General features: G+C 35.6%; 1 protein-coding gene and 1 non-coding gene across 3 annotated transcripts in view; one reads left to right on the forward strand and one right to left on the reverse strand.

The window, feature by feature from the left end:
* LOC150107140 (homeobox protein Nkx-6.3-like) overlaps positions 1 to 20,099 on the reverse strand; it is a 162,641-nt gene that overhangs the window by 14,315 nt on the left and 128,227 nt on the right. For both annotated transcript variants that reach the window (XM_090391020.1, XM_090391019.1), the window contains one exon: positions 4,362 to 4,537. In XM_090391020.1, the coding sequence (XP_090247146.1) occupies positions 4,362 to 4,537 (176 nt within the window). The remainder of the gene's footprint in view (positions 1 to 4,361; positions 4,538 to 20,099) is intronic.
* Positions 12,212 to 12,397, forward strand: LOC150107141 (U2 spliceosomal RNA). Its single transcript, XR_016548275.1, has one exon. It is a non-coding gene; the product is annotated as a U2 spliceosomal RNA (small nuclear RNA).

The raw sequence follows: 20,099 nt of genomic DNA on the forward strand, positions 1-20,099 counted from the left end.
CGCTACAAAGTATTTTCTTCATTTCAGTTAAACTGAAGCTTTTATTTAAAAAAAAAAAAAATGCAAACGAAATAAACTGCTTTGATCGAGTAATGTTATTATTTGACGCTTGAGGGCGCTCTAACCAGCCACAAAAGTTACTTATTCTCTTCCAGTTATTCATGTTCTGCCGATGATAAAATGGCTGACATAACTTAGCAGCGTGAAGGAACGTGTGAAGGAAAATTATGGTCATCTCCCTGAACTGTGGGCGGACCGAAGGTGAAGGGTAAACAGAAGTAAAACCTCTTATCCTAGTGGTGCAACAAGTGGGAATTTATTGCAACTTTATTGTCTGTGGTTCCTTCCCTCAACTTTACTCCACCATCACATCGCCTCTGCGTTTATTGCACTCAAACAACATGAAGGTCAGCAGAGGTACATCTCAGCTCCGTCGTACGTGTCTCTAACGGGTGATCACAGAAACAAAGCAGCCAGGTGCTAGTTTGGCGTTAATCCTACGTATCGGAAGGTGTCCACGCAAAAAAAAAAAAAAAAAAAAGGTCGCATCGCTAGGGAGATATTCGAAGAAGCATCAGTGTTACACCGACGACCAGCTGACTCTAAGAGTAGGGCAGAGGCTCGGGGAGGGGGGGGGTAGAGTATAATCCCAGCATTCCTTTTATACAATCGTCTTTTTGACGGCAATACCGCGCCCACCTTCTCTCTAGGTATACGCACACACAAAAGTTGTCCTCGCCGTTGGCTACCTGTCATCGCGGGACACAAAAGCAGCGGCCATCCCTATACTGCCACCACATGCAGTCCTCGCATTGTTCTCCAGTGTCTTTAACGTGCACGTGCGAAAAAGAAGTAGACGTCTTTTATTACCCGCTCGAAAAGGTATCGTTTGGTGGTGGTTATGCGCGACTCACTTTCCCAAGTGGATTGATAGCAAAAAGAAAGAAAAAGAAAAAAAGAGTCCGAAGAATAAGTTCATCCACTTTCCCGCTATTCTTTCCGATAGGCGTCATCCTCAGAGGGAAAATTCACCAGACCTGACCTGTTGCTTTTGTGATGGTTTGCACTGCTTGCCTGGGAGAGTAAGCATCGTGCACCACGTGGTATTAACTCTTATCGTATACGTAACACCATTTTAGAAATCAATTGATGTTCATAATTATTGTGATAAACCACCCTATCCTAACAAACAAACAAACAAAAAATGTGAACAATTTCAACATTAGTATTCATTCGGCTACACTTTATATATGAAATCCATTGAGCTTATTATTATTTAGCATTCATTATATATCTTCATGATATATAATGAAATCTTCATGCAGATATACGTAAATGTCACTTACGCAGAGTATATGCAAAATACTTGGTCATGTACGTCACCACGTGTTCTAGGCAACTATTTAAGAACGCTGCTGGTCAGTAGTGGTTGATAGTGTTGATCACAATGGGTGGAAAAAAGGATCTTGCTGAGTTCGATAAAGGGATTATTGTGGTTACCCGTCTGGCTAAAGCCACGATTTTGAAAACAGCAAAACTAAATGGTTTTTCAAAGGGAAAGATATCCAGAGTGTTTAATCAGTGGAAAAATAATACACGTTGCTTGTCTAACAGACGTAACTGTGGTCCTCAGATCAGACCGCAGTTTTAAGGAACAAGATCGCCCTCGTCTGAGAAGGCTTGTACAGACAAACAGAACTTCTTGTGTGCAGCAATTGACCGAAGCATTTAATGAAGGCTGTTCCCGAACTATGCGCCTGGAATTGAAGAGTATTAGCAGTCACATGCCTATACGTAAAATAAAAGTTCGTAATTCAGCGATCGGTATGTGTACATAACTACAAGCGCCAACGTATCCGGCCCTATGAACTTGCATAAACAAACTGGGATGTGACGACCGAGGCTCAGAAGAAGGATTGATACAACCATTTAGAAAAAATGCTGAATGGAGATCCAGTACCACAGTCTTCCTGTCATCAGGCTTTCGCTAATTAGAGAAAATATTCAAGCAATATGCTTGATTATTTAGCATTAATAGCAGCCACCATACGGAGCAAAAAAGGAAAACAAACACGGGATTGAAGAACGAAACTCAAGAGCAAAAAAAACTGCAAGGGATGGCAAAAGTGTAGGACTGTACTGATGGCATCTAAAAAGTGAAAAAAAAAAAGTGCTATAAATACTAGAACGAAAGAACAGTTGACATGAGATTTAAAATACAAAGAAGAATCATGACGAATATTTACTCTTTGCTTCAGAAAAAAAAATAAAGAAAAAGAAGCAGAAATTTCACAAACTCATTCAGAAAGGCTTATGTGTTCGTCATAGTCCTAATTAGGCGCCATCTATGTTGAAGAAAAAACAGACAGAGAGCAGGTATTAATTAGGTCTTAAGATGACTGTCTCTAAATAATTTATATTTAGACATAGTAAACTGGTCGGTACAATGGCTGAAGATTAAAAAAAAAAAAAAAAATCCATACAGAAACAATGGAAGAATACAGGTGTAAACAATAAAAGATGATCACTTTCTTATTGATACGATTCTTATTTACTTTTGATTATTTATGTTTATTTATTTATTATTACTTTTATTATTAATTTACTTTACTTTTGATAAAAAAAAACTATACAAAGGAGCCTACTGGTAATAGAGTTAGCAGAACGCATCAGCATATGAAACATATTGTCAACATATAAAATTAAACAACAAACTGAGATCTGTTAATGACTGTATTTTAACAACAACAAAAAAAAAAAAAAAAAGAATGGAACAGTTATCATGAAAATTTACGAAACAACATAATAATTAATTAATTATCGTATCATGATACAGCGGCCGTGAGTTCCCTTGTACGGGAATTTACAGCACCATCAGTCCCCCAAATTTTATCCGGGCTTGGGAACCGGCATAGTTGACGAATCAGACCAATGGCTGGGTCAGTATTCCTGACTATAATCCGTGTGTGTTTACGGGATGAAAAACCCACGGATAAACTGGCGGAAAAAACCCTGCTGTCCATGCCCAAGACTGAGGAAGATCGTTAAGCTCCTCACGTCGTCGACGAGAATCGAACCTAGGACACTCCTTCCCTAGGCATATGGTTGCGAAGCGCAAAGCCACTAGGCTAACCGCACGAACAACATAATAATAAGTTAGTAGATATTACAGACGAATTAACTAAAATTTGAAGAAATGGGGAAAATATGATATTAATAAAAACTATTTGTATTTGACGGATTGCAGTTATATAAGATCACCAAATAAAACATGGAAGTCAAGAAGAGCTGCATGCAAAAGGAAATCATCTGTCATATCGTCTATTTTTCAGAAAAGGACAAATCAAAATGTTAAAATTGTAGAGGAATAAGTCAATTAGGTGGTAGATAAGAAATATATCTACAACAGTGTGTAACTATACTATAGAAGAATATCTAGTAAAAAAAAAAAAAATCGAACTTAAAGTCGCTTAGCTCACGTATTGATTTCTAGTCACTTGTAAACAGGAGTACTCTATTTTTTATTTTTTTTCATCTATCCTGTTCATAGATTATAAGGAGAAAAAGCCGTTTAATTTCTGTGAAAAGACTTTTCGAAATATTAGCTAAAACGGAATAATCTTCGTACTTGATAAATGCAATTGGAAATATAATTTTTTAAAAAAATACCGTAATAGCAAAAAAAGAAAGAATATAATATTATTATATGCAGGTATTGAAATATTAATGACTAATACAGGAGATGAGTATATACAACTTGGACTGATTGTTATCAGAAAAAGTTTTGGCATTCAAAGGAAGAGAACCAATAAGAAGCATAGTTTAGTTTTAAATATCAAACGAAAAGAATAAATTTAATAATCTTAGATGTAATCTAAGTTACACCGAAGAAACAGATCCAAATCATAAAATTAATAATAAATTTACCAAATGAACGATATTTTATGCCAACCTTAATAGAAGAAAATAGAGATTAAGAATATTCAACATTGTGGATAAACCTAAACCAGTTATAAAAAAAAAAAAAAATATTAAAGATGAAATTTTTGAGCGGAACAGTGGGATGCATTAAACTAGGCACAGAAATTTGTAAGACTTAAAACAAGAACCGACAGTTTGTTATGATCACAAATAATAAAGAATAAATGGATTTGATATGTTAACAGATGGAGTTTGGACGACTATGAAAACAGGCAGTTCAACGAATATTTATATCGATTAGTTTCACCTTATTGCATTAAATAATGAAAGAACAGAACTCGTTTTAATTTCATACATAAGAATAAATCCTGACATCTTTTAGAATAAAAATCCGTATCCTCCCCACCACTCTGCTCATGCTTTTTTAAGTATAAACTTACCTTGACTTGACTCTCTGACATCCCCAAGACATAAGCAAGTCGAGCCCGTTCTGGTCCAGCTACGTATTTTGTCCTTTCAAACGTTTTCTCGAGGAAGTAAACTTGATGGCCGGAAAATGTAGGTCGCCAGGACTTTCTTTTGCCTCCTGCCTGGGTAGGATTTGACTGCATAAGAACTATACAAACAGACAAACGCTGATGGATAAAAGTGCATTTTTTGCGTAAGAATAGTGAATAACTTAAGTATTACTTATATTTGAAGAAAGAGGCAAGAAAGATATCAAAATAATGTTTAAAATACTAACACCCACCAGACGCAGCGATTATGGAGGTTAGTAGAAGTGTGATTTGTTTGAACAGATACCCATCAAGGAAATAAGTGAATAATACTTACTCAAAGACCATACATTTCGTCCTGAAAATTCCAGGCCATCATCTGTGGCAAAGGGTAGTTTAATATAAAGTAAAACGCGGATAATGGATTGATTCGAAACAGTCAGAGGCGATTGATATTATACGTGAGACGACGCAAAAGCATAACTGAAGACACGTGGTATTATTAATTAAAAAATTAGTTATGTGTAATTAAAAGAAGACTCTCCCATATCTTTTGATATTAGGAGGCAATCGTTCCGATTCAAGTTCGAACGATGAAGTAAGGCTTCAACGCTTTATAATGTCGAATATATAACATCAAGCGGTTCTCACTGTTTCTAAGCAATAAACTGTTCGCGTTCTATTTTGTACTAAATTATCCTTCACCGGCCTAAAATGTTTAGGCCGAAATATATGGTATTTGAATAAATATTACTCATTTATTTCCTTGTGTTTTGGGAAATTGAAAAAGTACGAATCATAGCATGACTTGTTTTAATAAGCATCCTACAGATAAGTTTCTTTATTGCAATTATAATTAAAAATTTTCAAATGTGACAGCCCTCTCCATTCCGCTTCGTTTATGAAACCTCAAAGTGCTGAAGTGGCTTCAAGATCTTCTCTAACCAATGCCTTAAACACTGATCTAGCTATTCTCAAGAATAGCTAGATCAGTGTTTAAGGCTAACCCAAGACGAGTGATCCTGCCCACCGACCAGAATCACTCGTCTTGGGTTAGCACTTAGAGAGGTATTTAGAAAGAAAAATCTTTTTCTTTCTAAATACCCCTTTTCTCAACTCCTAATTCTTTATAATTCTCAAATACACCACATCAGAATATATTTGCTTACATTTAGGATAGTGCGTCTAACCTAACCGCCCTCCCAATGCTTGATTGAGGAGAGCTATTCGCGTAATAGATGACCCCTCTCGTCGACTCCCTCCAGTCCTTCTTACGGACACTGCATTATGTCTTGTATTTCCACGAATGCTACTCCACTGACCTGGCTGTTAGCATTTCCTCCACTTTTCCCTAATCATATATGAACACGTGCGGCTGCTGTTCAACACCCATATTTAGTTCAGCGCCAAATTTAGTTCGTGCCAAATTCCTTCTCACTCTCATCTTTCATTCCGTTTACCGCAGTTCTCCGGAACAATCTTCCTCGTATTATTTTCCCCGATGACCACAATTCCTAGCTCTTCGAGGAACACATCAACAAAATCCTTTCTTCTCTCTAATCATTTGCCTAGACGGCGCTGTCGTGTTACAGATCTTGAGACTTTTCGTGAGTGAGACTGATATACGGAAAAAAAAAATTAATACCAATCTGATGGCTAACCAGGGTGTCAAATATAAAGAATCTTAACACAGCATTAGAACGACAAAGTCCATTAGTTAGAAAGACCTGGGTTCGAATCCCGTCTGGAACGCGAAGAACCTTTTAGCAAGGCTTTTCAATGAAGATGAGCTAGCCCGTCTCATACGGAGGTGGATAGTTGCTTACTGAATGATAGGTTTCCTTCCCTGATCTTAGATTTTTCATCCGACCACAAAACAGACCGGAGAGAAGAACACGCGCTATTTGCACACACAAATATATATTTAATAAGCAATAAGACTTAATCACTTTAGCATAAAACTGTGGCTATGAAAGCCAATTATTTGGACAAGTCGTAAGGGCCCGTAAGTACTGTGGATTAACATTAGTGTCATTTCTTCTCCGTATCCTCCTTTTTCAATCCTGTATTTCACCCGTTTCCTACAGAATGCTCTCCAAGTTGCGGGCTTTCTTGTAGAGTGAATAGCATCTTCCGCTCTCCAAGTAACAACTGTAGGTTCGAATTCCGTCATGGGTATTTGGATGTTTGTGAATGTCTATAGGACAAAAATGAATTTCATCGCCCAATGTCCTACCACATCTTGCTTACTGGAGGCTTCAATTGGTGTGAATAAAAATCCAGTTTCGAATTATGTAAATAATAATAATTATAATAAAATATGAACCTTACCCCACTCACGGACTAATGCACTATACGTTTATAATTTTACGTGAGTAAAACTATGACCCTATAGCAGTGGTGGCTCGTACATAAGTACTGCGACACTGCTGCACCCCCAAGATAACGAAAAATTTAAATTTTGTTTGCGTTTATAAATAACAACAATGCTTATAACATTATATAAATGCAGTACAACAGGTTAAAGGTTACAGCTTATGTTTTGACCTTGATTGAATAGTTAATAATTGGAATTGTTCGATTAACGCTTTAGATTACGAAACAAATGCACTGCGATCTAATGCAGCGTCAGAATTATCAGGTTCGGTGAGTTCCTACTAGAATCGCCGATATTCGTTTGCACTTGTCACTGTACGTAACAAGTGAATCCAACACTGCTCGTTGAGCAGTGTCGCTACAGATAACTTGTATGCTGGCGCGCTTTATTTCTGTGAGGTACGAAACTTTTATTATTAGTGTGTGTTCGTGGTGAGGGTGAAATATTCTTGGTAAATCTTATTTTCTTCTGTTAAAATAACATAGAATTATTTATTTATTATAGATAAAAGGCTGAATTACGACGAGTGTCACTGTTGAAAATATGAAAAGAATTATATTTTCTCATTCAAATATTTTTAAGTGAGATTTTTAATATGTAATAATAATAAATAATAATAAATTTACTTATTAATAAATTGGTTGCTGACTAGGAAAAAATGAATTATGTTTCTTATTTTGTATATGCATCATCCCAACTTAAAATTTCCACCGGCCGCCACTGACCTATAATTTATAATTATTGGGATATATAATTATCAGTAAATATATAATTAAACATATAAGATAATTAAATTCTATATTAATTATATATAACTAATTAAATTAATGTAAAGTAACATCGGTGAATATTATGAAGAATCCGTTAATGTTATAGCCAGTAAAACAAACTTAAAATGTTTCGAATTTTACCAGAGAATTTATGAAAATATAACCTTCCGCCTAGAATTGGCACTACTTAAAAAGACATGGACTCTTCCCAGAAGTCTCCTTTTATCAGTTCTTTGAGATTTAATTGGTCTGAGTGCTGCTGCACAATCAGAGCCTGACAGAAAGTAAACGGGGCAAAAAAAAAAAAAAAAAAAAACCTATATTCAATACAATAACAATCTCATGTCGAAAGGTTATATTATTCATAAACGAATTTTGGGTAGGTTCATAAGTAATTATTGAAATGAAGAGCTGAAGAAGTAGGCAAATCCCATTCTTTATAAGAGTCTTTTTTGCTGAAGGTAGAAAAAGTGAAACCGGCAGCTGGTTTCATTTGAAAATGTCACGGCTTTTCATTTCTGAAACTTTTTTTTTGTTTCTTTTTCCCATCTCTAGAAAACAGACGCACCTATAGGGGAGAACACACGTAGTTAACAAATACATTAGCGTGGTCTCGCAGACTTAGTTCCTTCGGCAGAATTCCATCGCAATCCGTTTTTCGCTACCTAAATGAATTTGCTTGATGAAATTTAATTTGTGTGAGAGAGAGAGAGAGAGAGAGAGAGAGAGAGTGTTGCAATTCAATTGTTTCAGTTTCTGAGATAAAATATTCTTTTTCGTTTTTATAAAAATTTAATTTTCTTAGAAAAACCTAGATTATATTATTTAGGTTTCTAATTTTCTTTTAATGTAAAAAAGTTAAGAAATAAAATAAAGGCCTGCTTAACAACTAGGTTAATTCCATGATGCTAGATTGCAAAAAAAAAAAAAAAAAAAAAAGAAAGAAAGAAAAGAAAGAAAGAAAGGCCCCTTCGATTCCAGTCAGCGACTAAAGGAATTTTTTCTAATACCCGCTTTTTTTTTTTTTTTTTAAAGCCGAATCTAGAAGTATTCGATCTTCGGTGCACACAAGTAAGATTTTCTTCTCTCGGTACAAGTTTTAAATAACGCAACACAGTAAAATCGACAATAGCACGCGCAAGTAGAACAAAATAAATAAACAGGAATGCTGCTTCTTATCTAGCACTTCATTGGAATGTGCTCGCCTGCCGCAATGGTGAGAACTTGAAAGTGACCGATTTTCGAAACAGAAGTAATAAAGAGCGCTTCTTCCTCCTCCCTTTGGGTAATGAAGCGACATTTAGTCGATTGTTAAGAACTTGTGCTAGCTTATTGAAGCTAGCATAAGTTCTTATGCTAGCTTCAATAAATGATGCTCTCGGAAAAGCGAGAGTGTTAAGGGAAATACATCCACAACACTCTCTCTCGCTTTTCCGAGAGCATAAGTTAAAAAAATATATATAACTAAGGTGAAGAAAAATTGTTCTGTGAGGAGTCGAACAGATGCTGTCTGATCGCTACAATGAACATCAAAAGTTTTTGGATATATATATATATATATATGTCTGCCACCCATAAAAGGTTTTTGTAAATTATAGTACATTCATGACCTAGATAGGCCGAGAATTTGTTTATATTTTTATTAACTTTCATTTTTTTTTTTTTTCATAGTACGGAAGCTTTGCTCTAGAGACAAACACGGAACTTTTTTAGACTTAGTTCAATTTTATGAAACAGGAAGTATCATTTATAGATACTCTTGTGTCTATATTTGCGCTAAGAAAGATTGAGGATTGAAGTTTTCGAGAAGAGAAATTTCGTTTTGTTTAAAAATTTGGTTATCCTGTAAGATAAGGAAAGATGCGAACTGAATACTGACTGGAATATACTTAAAATAACCAAATATATAAATATTTTTGTCAATTTTTGAAATTATTGCTTTGCAAAAATTCTTTGTTTTCTGATGTATTTCCAACTTTTATTCTTGTTCTTCCGACAGCAATGAGTGGGAAGAATTTTGGAACAAAATTATTCCCAAAAATGTAGCAAGAAAACGGTATCCTTGTATAATATGGTATTGTAATAAGTTTGACAATTGCAGATAATAACAATGAAAAATGGAATTGAGTACAGAAAGAAAACATATGCAGTATACAGGGTGGTTAAAAATTCTACGTACAGACTTTGAGGGGAGGTAGAGAACATCAAATCAACCATATTCACATAGGAAAGCATGACCGCAAACGCCACCCGAAAGTGATAGGTGGCGCTGTTCGCCAGCGCTCCAGGTGAGCAATTGCGGCTTCCTCATTCAAGCTTTCAACGTCGTACGAAGAACATGCGTCGTTTTACGAACACTGAGATGGCAGACATGCACCTCGTTTACGGGTTAGCTGACAGTAATGGACGAGCCGCTGTACGAATGTATCGCGAAAGGTACCCAAACAAACGTGTGCCGCATCACCAAATGTTTGCGCATTTGCATCAGAATTTTTGTGACTATGGATCATTCAAGGATCGCAGGCAGGCACTATCGACGCGAAATCTCGCCATGGAAGAGGTGTTGAATGCGATGGACAATAATCCAGAGACAAGCACACGTGCCGTTGCCTCTGCTATGGGAGTATCTCGATCCAGTGCATTGCGCGTTTTGCACTCTGAGTCCTTACATCCATTTCATCTGCAACGGATCCAGTTACTGATGGCCGAAGATTATCCTCGACGTGTGGAATACGCGCAGTGGTTTCTACAGAAAAGTGCCGTGGACCTGGGTTTTCTAACTTATGTTTTGTTTACGGATCAAGCTTCATTTATTCGTTTTTAATCACCTTCATTTACGGGTTTTTAATCACCACAATGCTCATGTGTGGGCCCATGAGAACCCACACGCTGTGCGATGACGTGCTACACAACAACGCTTCGCCATTAATGTATGGGCAGGTATCGTCGCTGACTGTTGAGTCGGCTCATACCTGTTACCACCCCGACTGGACTCCCAGAAATATCGGACCTTTCTGGAAGAAGTTCTGCCGGATTTACTGAACAATGTTACAATGGCTGTGCGTCAGCAGAACGCGACGGGGCTCCAGCTCATTTTGGCATCAGTATTTGGACAGGTCCTTTGGGCTCGATGATTTGGACGTGGTGGACCCGTCGCATGGCCCCCATTGATTTCTTTCTGTGGGGAACCCTTAAAGCCATGGTGTACGAAACGCCTGTTGCCTCTGACATGGACCTCGTGGCAAGAATCGCTATCGCCGCTGCTAATATCCGGGAAACACCAGGTATTTTCGAAAATGTACGGAATGCGTCGTCGGTGTCAGGCATGCATCACTGCTAATGGTCGTAACTTTGAGCACCTGATGTGAAACCATATTATGTATCCAACTACTATTGAAGTGTTCAGTTACGCCTAATAAAGTTTTTTACACTAGTTACTGCCTTGTGTTATTTCTGTTTCTTTATGTCCCTATTAGTACCTTCCGGTGGCGTTTCTGGTCATGCTTTCCTATGTGAATATAGTTGATTTTGATGTTCTCTACCTCCCCTCAAAGTTTGTGCGTGGAAGTTTGAACTATCCTGTATATAATAACTAGCATTTCTTTTATTTCTTGAAAGGGACTTGAAGCGTCTCTTTCAAGAAATAAAAACGAAACAGTTAATTTTGAAATCAAGCTAAAGAAGCTTTTCTTTTTTTTTCAAAGTCAAAATTTATTCATCAGATTTACAACATATACATAAGCACAAATGTATTTACAAGTACATATACATTACATATACACCTAGATTTCATATATATATATATATATACAGACTAAGTTTTAAAACCTAGTCTGTTACCTGCATATAGCTTACCAATTGTATTCCCTGAAGCAAAAATCGGCGAAACATGTAGGACAATAAATTAAAACCCACTTGACTAACCTTCAAAAAAAGTGTTTTAGTTATTATACCAAGATGTTTTAGGTGCCATTCGACTATATAATTAGACTACTAATGTTTTTTTTTTTTTTTTTTTTTTTTTTTTTTTTTTTTTTTTTTCCCCGCATGTGGCTTCTTTAAAATCAGGCATTGTTACTGCCGGGTGTTGAGCATAAAAGACCACAAGGCTCTGTTTAGGGAAGCATATGAAGTTACGTTCTTTGTGTTGTATGAAAGCTTATTTAATAGTCTGGTATATTGGAATTGACGAGTTGCTTTTCGATATGCATTATTATAATTACTTGTAACGTATGTTACATACGGAGGTCTAATTTGATATGGAATTGTTACCGCGTTTCGATATTTTCTGGTATGTGTTAATGGATGGAAAATAGGAGTACTATTTAGGCTCTCCTGAGCTGTTGTTGCCATCAGCCTGTAATACGTTATTATTATTTTTTATTAAGTACTGCAGTCCGGAACCTTGGTACCTTGGTAAGACATATCATATCTCAGTATAGACCAATGTTTGTTAAACTTTCCTTACCGCGATCCGCAATAAAAAATGCATCTTACATCTCACATGTGTGTGTGTGTGTGATACAACCACACACACGCAGGTCGAAAAGCGATACCACAAGGGACTGCGGTTGTGCATAGAGGAAACTCACAACAAAGGTGGAGCAAGCCTCAAGCACTTAGCCGCTTTCCAGAAAGCAGTTTACATTCTTATCTTAACCAAATGGCCGCGAAGCTAAAAGTGTAAACCTTATCTTATCAGTTTAATATCTGATACGGGCTCCATCGGCTCCCAAGCTGATTTTTTGGAAGATGGCGAAGCGCCTGAGGCTTGTCCACCTTTGCTGTGAGTTGACCTGGTGTTGTTTACTACTAAGGTCAGCTCTTTCCATTGGGTAGAAATGAAAAACATTTAACTGCAATAAAAAAACTTCAAACAACAAAAAAACAGAAATTAAGAAATATTTTATTTATTCCCACGGGTGCGCTTCCCAAACAACATGTGTCCAGTTTTATTCATAGGAATAAGCAGAACTTTGCTCTCAATGCCTACTCTTTCGGAAGTTGAATGAAATCGTCCGTGTATAGTGAGAAATATCCCCTCCCACCAGACTGCAAATGCATTTGCACCCAGGTAGCTTTATCGTACCACTAATTTTGGATAATGATATTGTAGTACCTGATTTTGGATAATAATAAACGACTATGATAACAAATAATGCACAGATACTATGCATTAAGCCAATACTAATTTTGCAATTTAATTTGAATCGAAAACATTCAAACTAGCATGAGTACTCGTATATATGTACTTAGAACTTTGAAAAAGTGTGTCTATTCAACGCAGAAAGACATACTCTCAAGCGAGTTCCATAATATACCATCAAGGGGAACGCGGGATATCACACTACCTAACGTGTTAAAGCTGCGAAATCTAGAAGATACATTCTATTTTGTATTATATTTAATTGTTAAAAAATGTTGGTCGATCCGTAGTTTGAAAAACACTTGTGTAGGCTCACTTGCGGATTTGTAAATGACGTTTCTTGTAAGTAACGCATTTTAAAGTGTAATATGCGCGTTTTTTGTGTATATAGTTAATGTGTCTATTCCATCGTTACTGATATTATTATTATATTTTATTATTATATATAATAATATTATATTTTAACTTATAATTTTAATATGCAATTCCTTTCATGTAGTTTTTACTGATCGTCGCTTAAAAAAGTAAATATTTTTCTTTCCTTCGTTTACAGGAGTGCATTATTTCATGATTTGTGATGTTCTGATCTCTTTTCTGTTTGGTGTTTTTATTTGTGAATTTCATTCCATCACATTCGATATTCCTTTCTCAGATCTTCCAGTTTTATACGTTTACCTTTTGGCATTTTCATTATTTTCTCTTCATAACAGATATTTAAGTGTGTTTTGTAGATGAGATATGTTTCCATCGCGTTAGGAATGTGAATTGATTGAATTGATTAAAAAGTGAAACTTCTTTTTCGGTTTTAAATCTCGTGTGGTCGTCCGTGTGTGGTGCAAATTGGTATAATAATTAATTTGAGTCCGTGATCTTTGTATGTCTCACAAGAGAATTGATGCTTTTTATATTTTTCAAATGCGGTTTCAAAATTCTCTGAATCTTACCTTTTTATTGTGTTTTTCACTTCGGTTAAGCCCCTCCGTAGCTCAGTCAGTATAGACGAAGCCTTTTGTTCGGAAAGACCTGGGTTCGATTCCCGTTCAAGACGTGAGGAACCTTTATCTGATCTCTTTCGACGAAAGGTGAGTTAGTCGGTCTCATACGGAGGTAGGGTTTTTTTACCCTGAAACTCGGGTTTTTCATCCCCCAGAACAGGCAAACCGGCCCCGTGAACACACACGGATTACAATCATGAATACGTCCCAGCCATATGCCGGTCCCGAGCCCGGATAAAATTGGGGAGTTGGGGAAAGCAATGTGGAATACCCTGTAAAGAATCTCACCAGGAATACTTTGTGGGAAATGCCTACAAAGTCACCTACGATCGGAAACGACTGAAAGGGAAAAACCACCACCACATCAATTAAAGAAACAGCATTTAATAATTCTTAAAAAAAAAAAAAAAAAAAAAAAAAAAAAAAAACATCTGGACGATTGCAAGATGGTTTTGTCGATTTTAACAGAAAACAACTCGCAGCTTTCTTAGCAAGTCAATAGGGAGGGTACAAATTCCTGAACATAGTGAATCAAAGTTGTTGACGTCTCGTTTACTTCACTCGCATCTCGCAAACGAATTTTAGAAAGTTCAATAGAAGACAGATAATTTTAAGAATTTTATCTTCAGAATATTTTAATTTCATATTCTCTCCATAACATCTTACTCTTGTGACACACAAACATTTTCTTATATTCCTCCAGTGGACAGTACATAAAGTGTACTGTCCACTACAATTTAATTCCGTCAGTAACTTCGAAATTGTCATTGTATGAACATAAAGTTTCGTAAGATGCATCCACAAAGGTTTTTCTTTCTTTTTTTTTTTTAATCTAAAAGGCTTAACTACTGCTACGCAAATCCATCTAAACCACGATACTGCTTTCACGTGTTGTGATTAATCTAAAAGAAGTGGATCTTTGGCATTAAAAATTAATTTTAAAGACCCATCTTAAAGTTTAAGAATTTTTCTTTAAGAAAAGTAATGGAATTCTTAAGACAAGACTACGGCCAGATTAATCAAAACTCGGCTTTCATTGCTCAGTCCTTCAAATGCTATTCCGCTGGTTTACGTATAAGACCGTCCGAACATCAAAAAAGCTTCATCCACAACTGCTTACTGAAGGAATATCAAAACTCGAATTTATATTTTTACAAAGTAAATCTACGTTTCTGTGGTGTGTGTGCTGACATTCATAAATTGTTCTTTGTATTCGATACAGCATCCCACATCTTAACCTTGATAAGCAATTATTATATCGCTGTCCCCATGGCTAATTAACTTTATTTGTGCAAGCGCATTTTAAAATCTCTGAATTCATGAGTCATACGAATATATTCTGAAATTGCAAAAAGGAAAACATACAGTTTTGTTAGAATATATTGCAAGCTGCATTCATTGAAAAATGTATGGTTGTATAAAACAATTATATTAAATAATTGTTGATGGAAAAATCTAGGAGACTTCAATTTGACGATGTAAGGCTATTGAATGAAAGAGTATTAAATACCTATTTTTGTTTCTTTCATAGCAAAATATTTCCAAACTTTAAATGTTGGAAATTGTTCAGAGGCCTAAGAATAAAACTTCCGACATCGAAGTTGCCTGGATGTTGCGCTGCTTAAAAGACACGAACTCAACTCAGGAGACTCAAGAATAGAATTCAGTGTAGAATTGAATTGAACAGCAAGCGTAAGGGTATTTCGTACTACTTCATGTCTGTTCGTCCATCCGCATGCATGAAACAACTCAGGATAGTATGGACTTTGAAACCTAATACGAGTGAGGCGAAACGGATGAAATAAAATGAGACTCGCAGGACAAAACTGTCGAGCACTTTCAGTTTTTATTAAAATCATATAAAAGTATCGTTTTATATGAAAGATCTTTTTTTTTTTTCATTGCATGAGTGATACATGAGCAGTAGATACTTCAGCGTGGATTTTAAATGCTTCCTTTGGAATATTAACTGCTCCCAGTGAGTCCAATATTGCCATGTTCTCATATAAATCTCTCGACTTGTTTTTATTATTTACGTTGTAATAACTGCAGAGCTGCGAAAGCGCTTGCTTTGTTCTCAGCTGCGGAATGATCTCTTGTTTTAATGATTACTGGAGTTCTCCTTGTTTTCACTGCGCTTTTAAGCAAATAATATTTTATTATAAACAACTGTTCTCTTTAAAAACATTAGAAGCAAAAAATAAAAAAATAAATAAAACATAAAAAAACTTGACCCAGATGCTGGTTTCGTAGAATACATCCAATGATATGACCAGTCAAACGTCCCCTTAAATAAAAGGTGTTGACTAGCATTTTCTAAATTCTTATTCTTTAAACAAAGATGTTACAAAATAAAATTACCAAAATTGCAGGGCCTTCGTAGTACAGTAGCAAGGATGTCGTGACCTATGCCGTCAGGCTTGAAAACACTTTAGCCCAATTTTCGTCTAAGACTGAACAGTGAAATGACAGACCTTATGCGCAGGTAGAAGATGATTCCTCCAACAGCTTCGATTTTTTTTTTTTTTTTTTTTTTTTACAAAACAGAAAACCAACTGAAAAATACAATTAACAACACTGTAATATGCTCTTTCATAGTCTTAATAACTCTGGTCGTAATTACAACCAAAACGAAGGCATGCACAAGGAATACATTCCGGTAGCAACCATTTGGTATGGAAGCCCTGTTTTCATGACCTTGTAAGCGAACTAGTTTTGATAAGATTTAAAATTCCTTATTTAGTAATCTGTTCTATGATCAGTGGCATGGGATGAATTGGCTGCTAATTTAATCAATTGTTCAATGAATCATATATCGAAGGATCCTCCCCCTCCCTTCACAATGTGGTAATCAACATCAAATCCCATTGGTGAATTCTTGTGTCCTGTTATCTCATTGAGGCGAAATAAATAAAAGTACTAATCGTCCAACAATAAAATGAAGAGAGCTTAGAGAACACTGCCTTAAACGTCTATTTCGTTTGCTAGTATAAAAGCATTATATTTGCAATGCCTCTTATTATTCTTCTTCAACCCATCTGTCTCTTAAAGTGGGTAGAATTCCCTGATTAGGAATCATGACGAATTAAAGCAGCCGCACGTCACTCTCCTCTGCTGCATCCTCTAAGAGCAAGAATTTATACCTGTAGATCCGTGTGTTTAAGGAGGTAGTTTGCTTGTTTTGAGTTTCAAGTGAAATACCCGCCGCTTCCGTATGAGACCGGCTAACTGATTTGATCGAAAAGACCTGATAAAAGTTCACTACGCCATAGGCGGATTCGAACCCGGTTCGAATTCTTCTATAACTTCTATAATTGGAGCTGTGGAGGCTCCAATGCCGCTATCGGTTATTGTCCACATTGTACTCAACGAACTCTGCATGAACTGTCAGAAAAATGGGTGGTACTTTTCGTAGTGTCGTTTTTGTTGTATTATTCCGTACTATTATTTACTATTTATTTTCATAATGTTCCCGAAATCCACTATACTCCTCTAATCGCAGCTAAGCAATGATTTGGTTGCCTCTTCAGAATGCTGATTTTATGCCACCGAGACATAAAAAGGCTATTATTATTATTATTTCTTTAAGGTTTTCTAATTCAACGTTTTTAACTATTTTTAATTGTTGCATAATATACTCCTGATACTCTTTCTTTATACGAATTCTAATTTAGCTGATATTCAGTTTCTAGCACCATTTTATATAATCAATACTATCGCAAATTTAGGAATGGAGGAAGTAGTGATTTAAAAAAAAAAGTGTAAATAATCATGATGAAACAAAAGAATTTAAAACAAAAAAGAGATGAAGATTACATTATATAAAACAGAACGTGTAATATAAATATAGCATTACATTAAAACAAAAATATCTTATATTCATGATTACAAATTATATATTCAGTGTTTAAATGCTGTCATAATACTTACATACATAGACATAGGAAGTACAAAAATGCTGGTGTAGAGGATTAACTACTTCGTAAAAAATAAATAAATAAACAAAAATATTAAACAAAAGAAAAATAAATAATTTTCGTTGTAAAGTATGTTGTCTTGCTAGTGCAGATCAAGGAAAGATGGTCACCTACTCACAGACTTCTCTATTCTGAAATTTAATATACTTTAAAAAAATGCTCTTGTTACCTTTGAGTAAAACTAGAGGGCCTTTCTGTTTTTTTTTTTTTCTTTTTAGTTTTTCTTTATTAGAGTTAACTAGCACGCAATCCAATGCATTGCTAACCATAATGAATACAGTTATTGTGACAAAACCAACCATCTCAGACAGATCTTATGTTTGATACTTGAGGTTTCAGAAAATGAGTGAAGGTTCAATGGCATCCTATTCGTACGATTGGAACTCGAAGATTTTCCATAAATACTTTTAAAAAGTCGTTTGCGTAATCTTATTCTTTTTACTAATATTTTAGTTTAAAAATGTTCGTGTATTACTAATTCCAATTGCATATTTTATCAACTTGAGAATCTCTTCGGTACTACTCAAAGTGAAAGACGTAATAAAATTATTGTGACTCAGTTCCCTATAAATATTGATCAAATAGCTGAAATTGTAGTTCATCTGAGCATGTGTTTGCTTGATGCTTCCATATAAGCCACGAAGTGTTTATTATAAGCGCTAATTCAAGCCAGCAGAACTTCGACTTCATGTGCCTGTTCTGAAATAAGTTTTTCACTCTCGGTGTACCGGAATGGTTGCTTGAGATGGTTTTAGGAATAAGTCAAGGCAACTAAGGCTAAAAGAATATGCCATGTCTCTTAACTGTGTGTGTGTGTGTGTGTGCGTGCGTGCGCGCTACGGCCGATTTGTCTGTTTTCTCCTTCAGAAATGAAGAAGAAATCCTGCCACCCACATGAGAAAACATTGCCTTGGGATTTGTGTTAGCTATTCTCAAATGAAGTTCTGTGTTCGATAAATATTCTTAAATTAATCTCTTTTCGAAAAGTAGTAAATTCTTGTTATTTGTTTAAGTCTGGTTTACGATTGCTTCGATTATTTGTATTAATATTTGGAATTTTATAAGGCTATGAAGAGTTTTTAAGTCCGATTCGTCATGGGGTCACTCTCTCTCAAGCGAAAAATACATAATACGCGACTTTTGACTAAATCAGCCATGGTGCGTCTGTTATTGTTCTCTCCGCTGCCCCATTTTGTTTCCAATGCTAATATATAATCTATTACCAAGAATAGCACCCCCAGACCCATCACTGCAGTACAATGCCTTGGGGGGAAAATAAAGCCATATGCTCCAGTTGACAGCGTGGTACATTGAGGATTATTTTTGTGCCGATCAGCATTTGTCTTCTATTCATTAATCCTCAGAACGGCGTATGATATGCAAATTATGGAAACCATAATTTGCATACCACACATTATTAGGTTCGTGCCGCATACCTAACTTAACGAAGTGAAGCAAAGCTGCCTGAGTAGATAGATAGAACAAAAATCATTTCTGAATAGATGAAAGAAAATGTGACTGTCATTGAATATTTTCTTTCACTTTTTATAATCATAAACTCTGAGATTTTGGATTAATCTGGAAGTCCTGAAGGCATCGTAATTTACAATAAAAACTTCCCCAAAAAAGTTCACCGCTGCAAATTTAATTTAAAAATAAAACTAGACAGATAATCTGGGAAAACGAATTTACAGCAGCATAAGAAAGTAGGTTGCACTATTTGACTTTATGTAAATCATTTTATAGGCACATAATTCAAAATGATATTTGCATATTCCGGCATCATGTAAAATATGTGGAGTCGATCTTCATTAAATTTGGGGATATTTTTAGAGTGGTCTTCGATATGTCTTAGGTTACTTGGTTATTTTGAGAGAGAGAGAGAGAGAGAGAGAGAGAGAGAACCGTTTTAGAATAGTTATCTAACAGAAATCCCGAAGCATCCTTAGCTCATGAGGGTGACAGAATTTCTCCATCAGGGAAAACAGACAAGTCCGCCATAGCACACACTAGTTAAGATGGCATATTCTCTTGGGATTAGTTGCTTATCCCCAAAGCAACCATAATCAAGCATTACTTTGTCTGTATCTTGACACAAAATAGCGAAGAGAAACACATCAATTACTTTTCTCACGACTGACTTAACAGATTTTCATTTTAAAGTATATTTTCTTAATACCTCTATTTGTTATTCTTATAAAAATAATTTATTTAGTTCATTAAAGGAACGTGGAAAACCATGTTTGTTTAAACAATTAATAAAAATAAATCAGTAATTAAAATTTTAGCAATGAAATGTTGGTGAATAAAAATACCAAACGTCTAACCTTCTACATGACATCGCACATTCTAAACTATATTTTTAATATTTTTATATAATAAAAAAAGTAATAAAGATGAGTCAGATGATGCACTC

Source organism: Typopeltis vanoorti, chromosome 4 (assembly GCF_054136105.1).
Source record: "Typopeltis vanoorti isolate ZY-2024b chromosome 4, IOZ_Tvanoo_1.0, whole genome shotgun sequence".
NCBI lineage: Eukaryota > Metazoa > Arthropoda > Arachnida > Uropygi > Thelyphonidae > Typopeltis > Typopeltis vanoorti.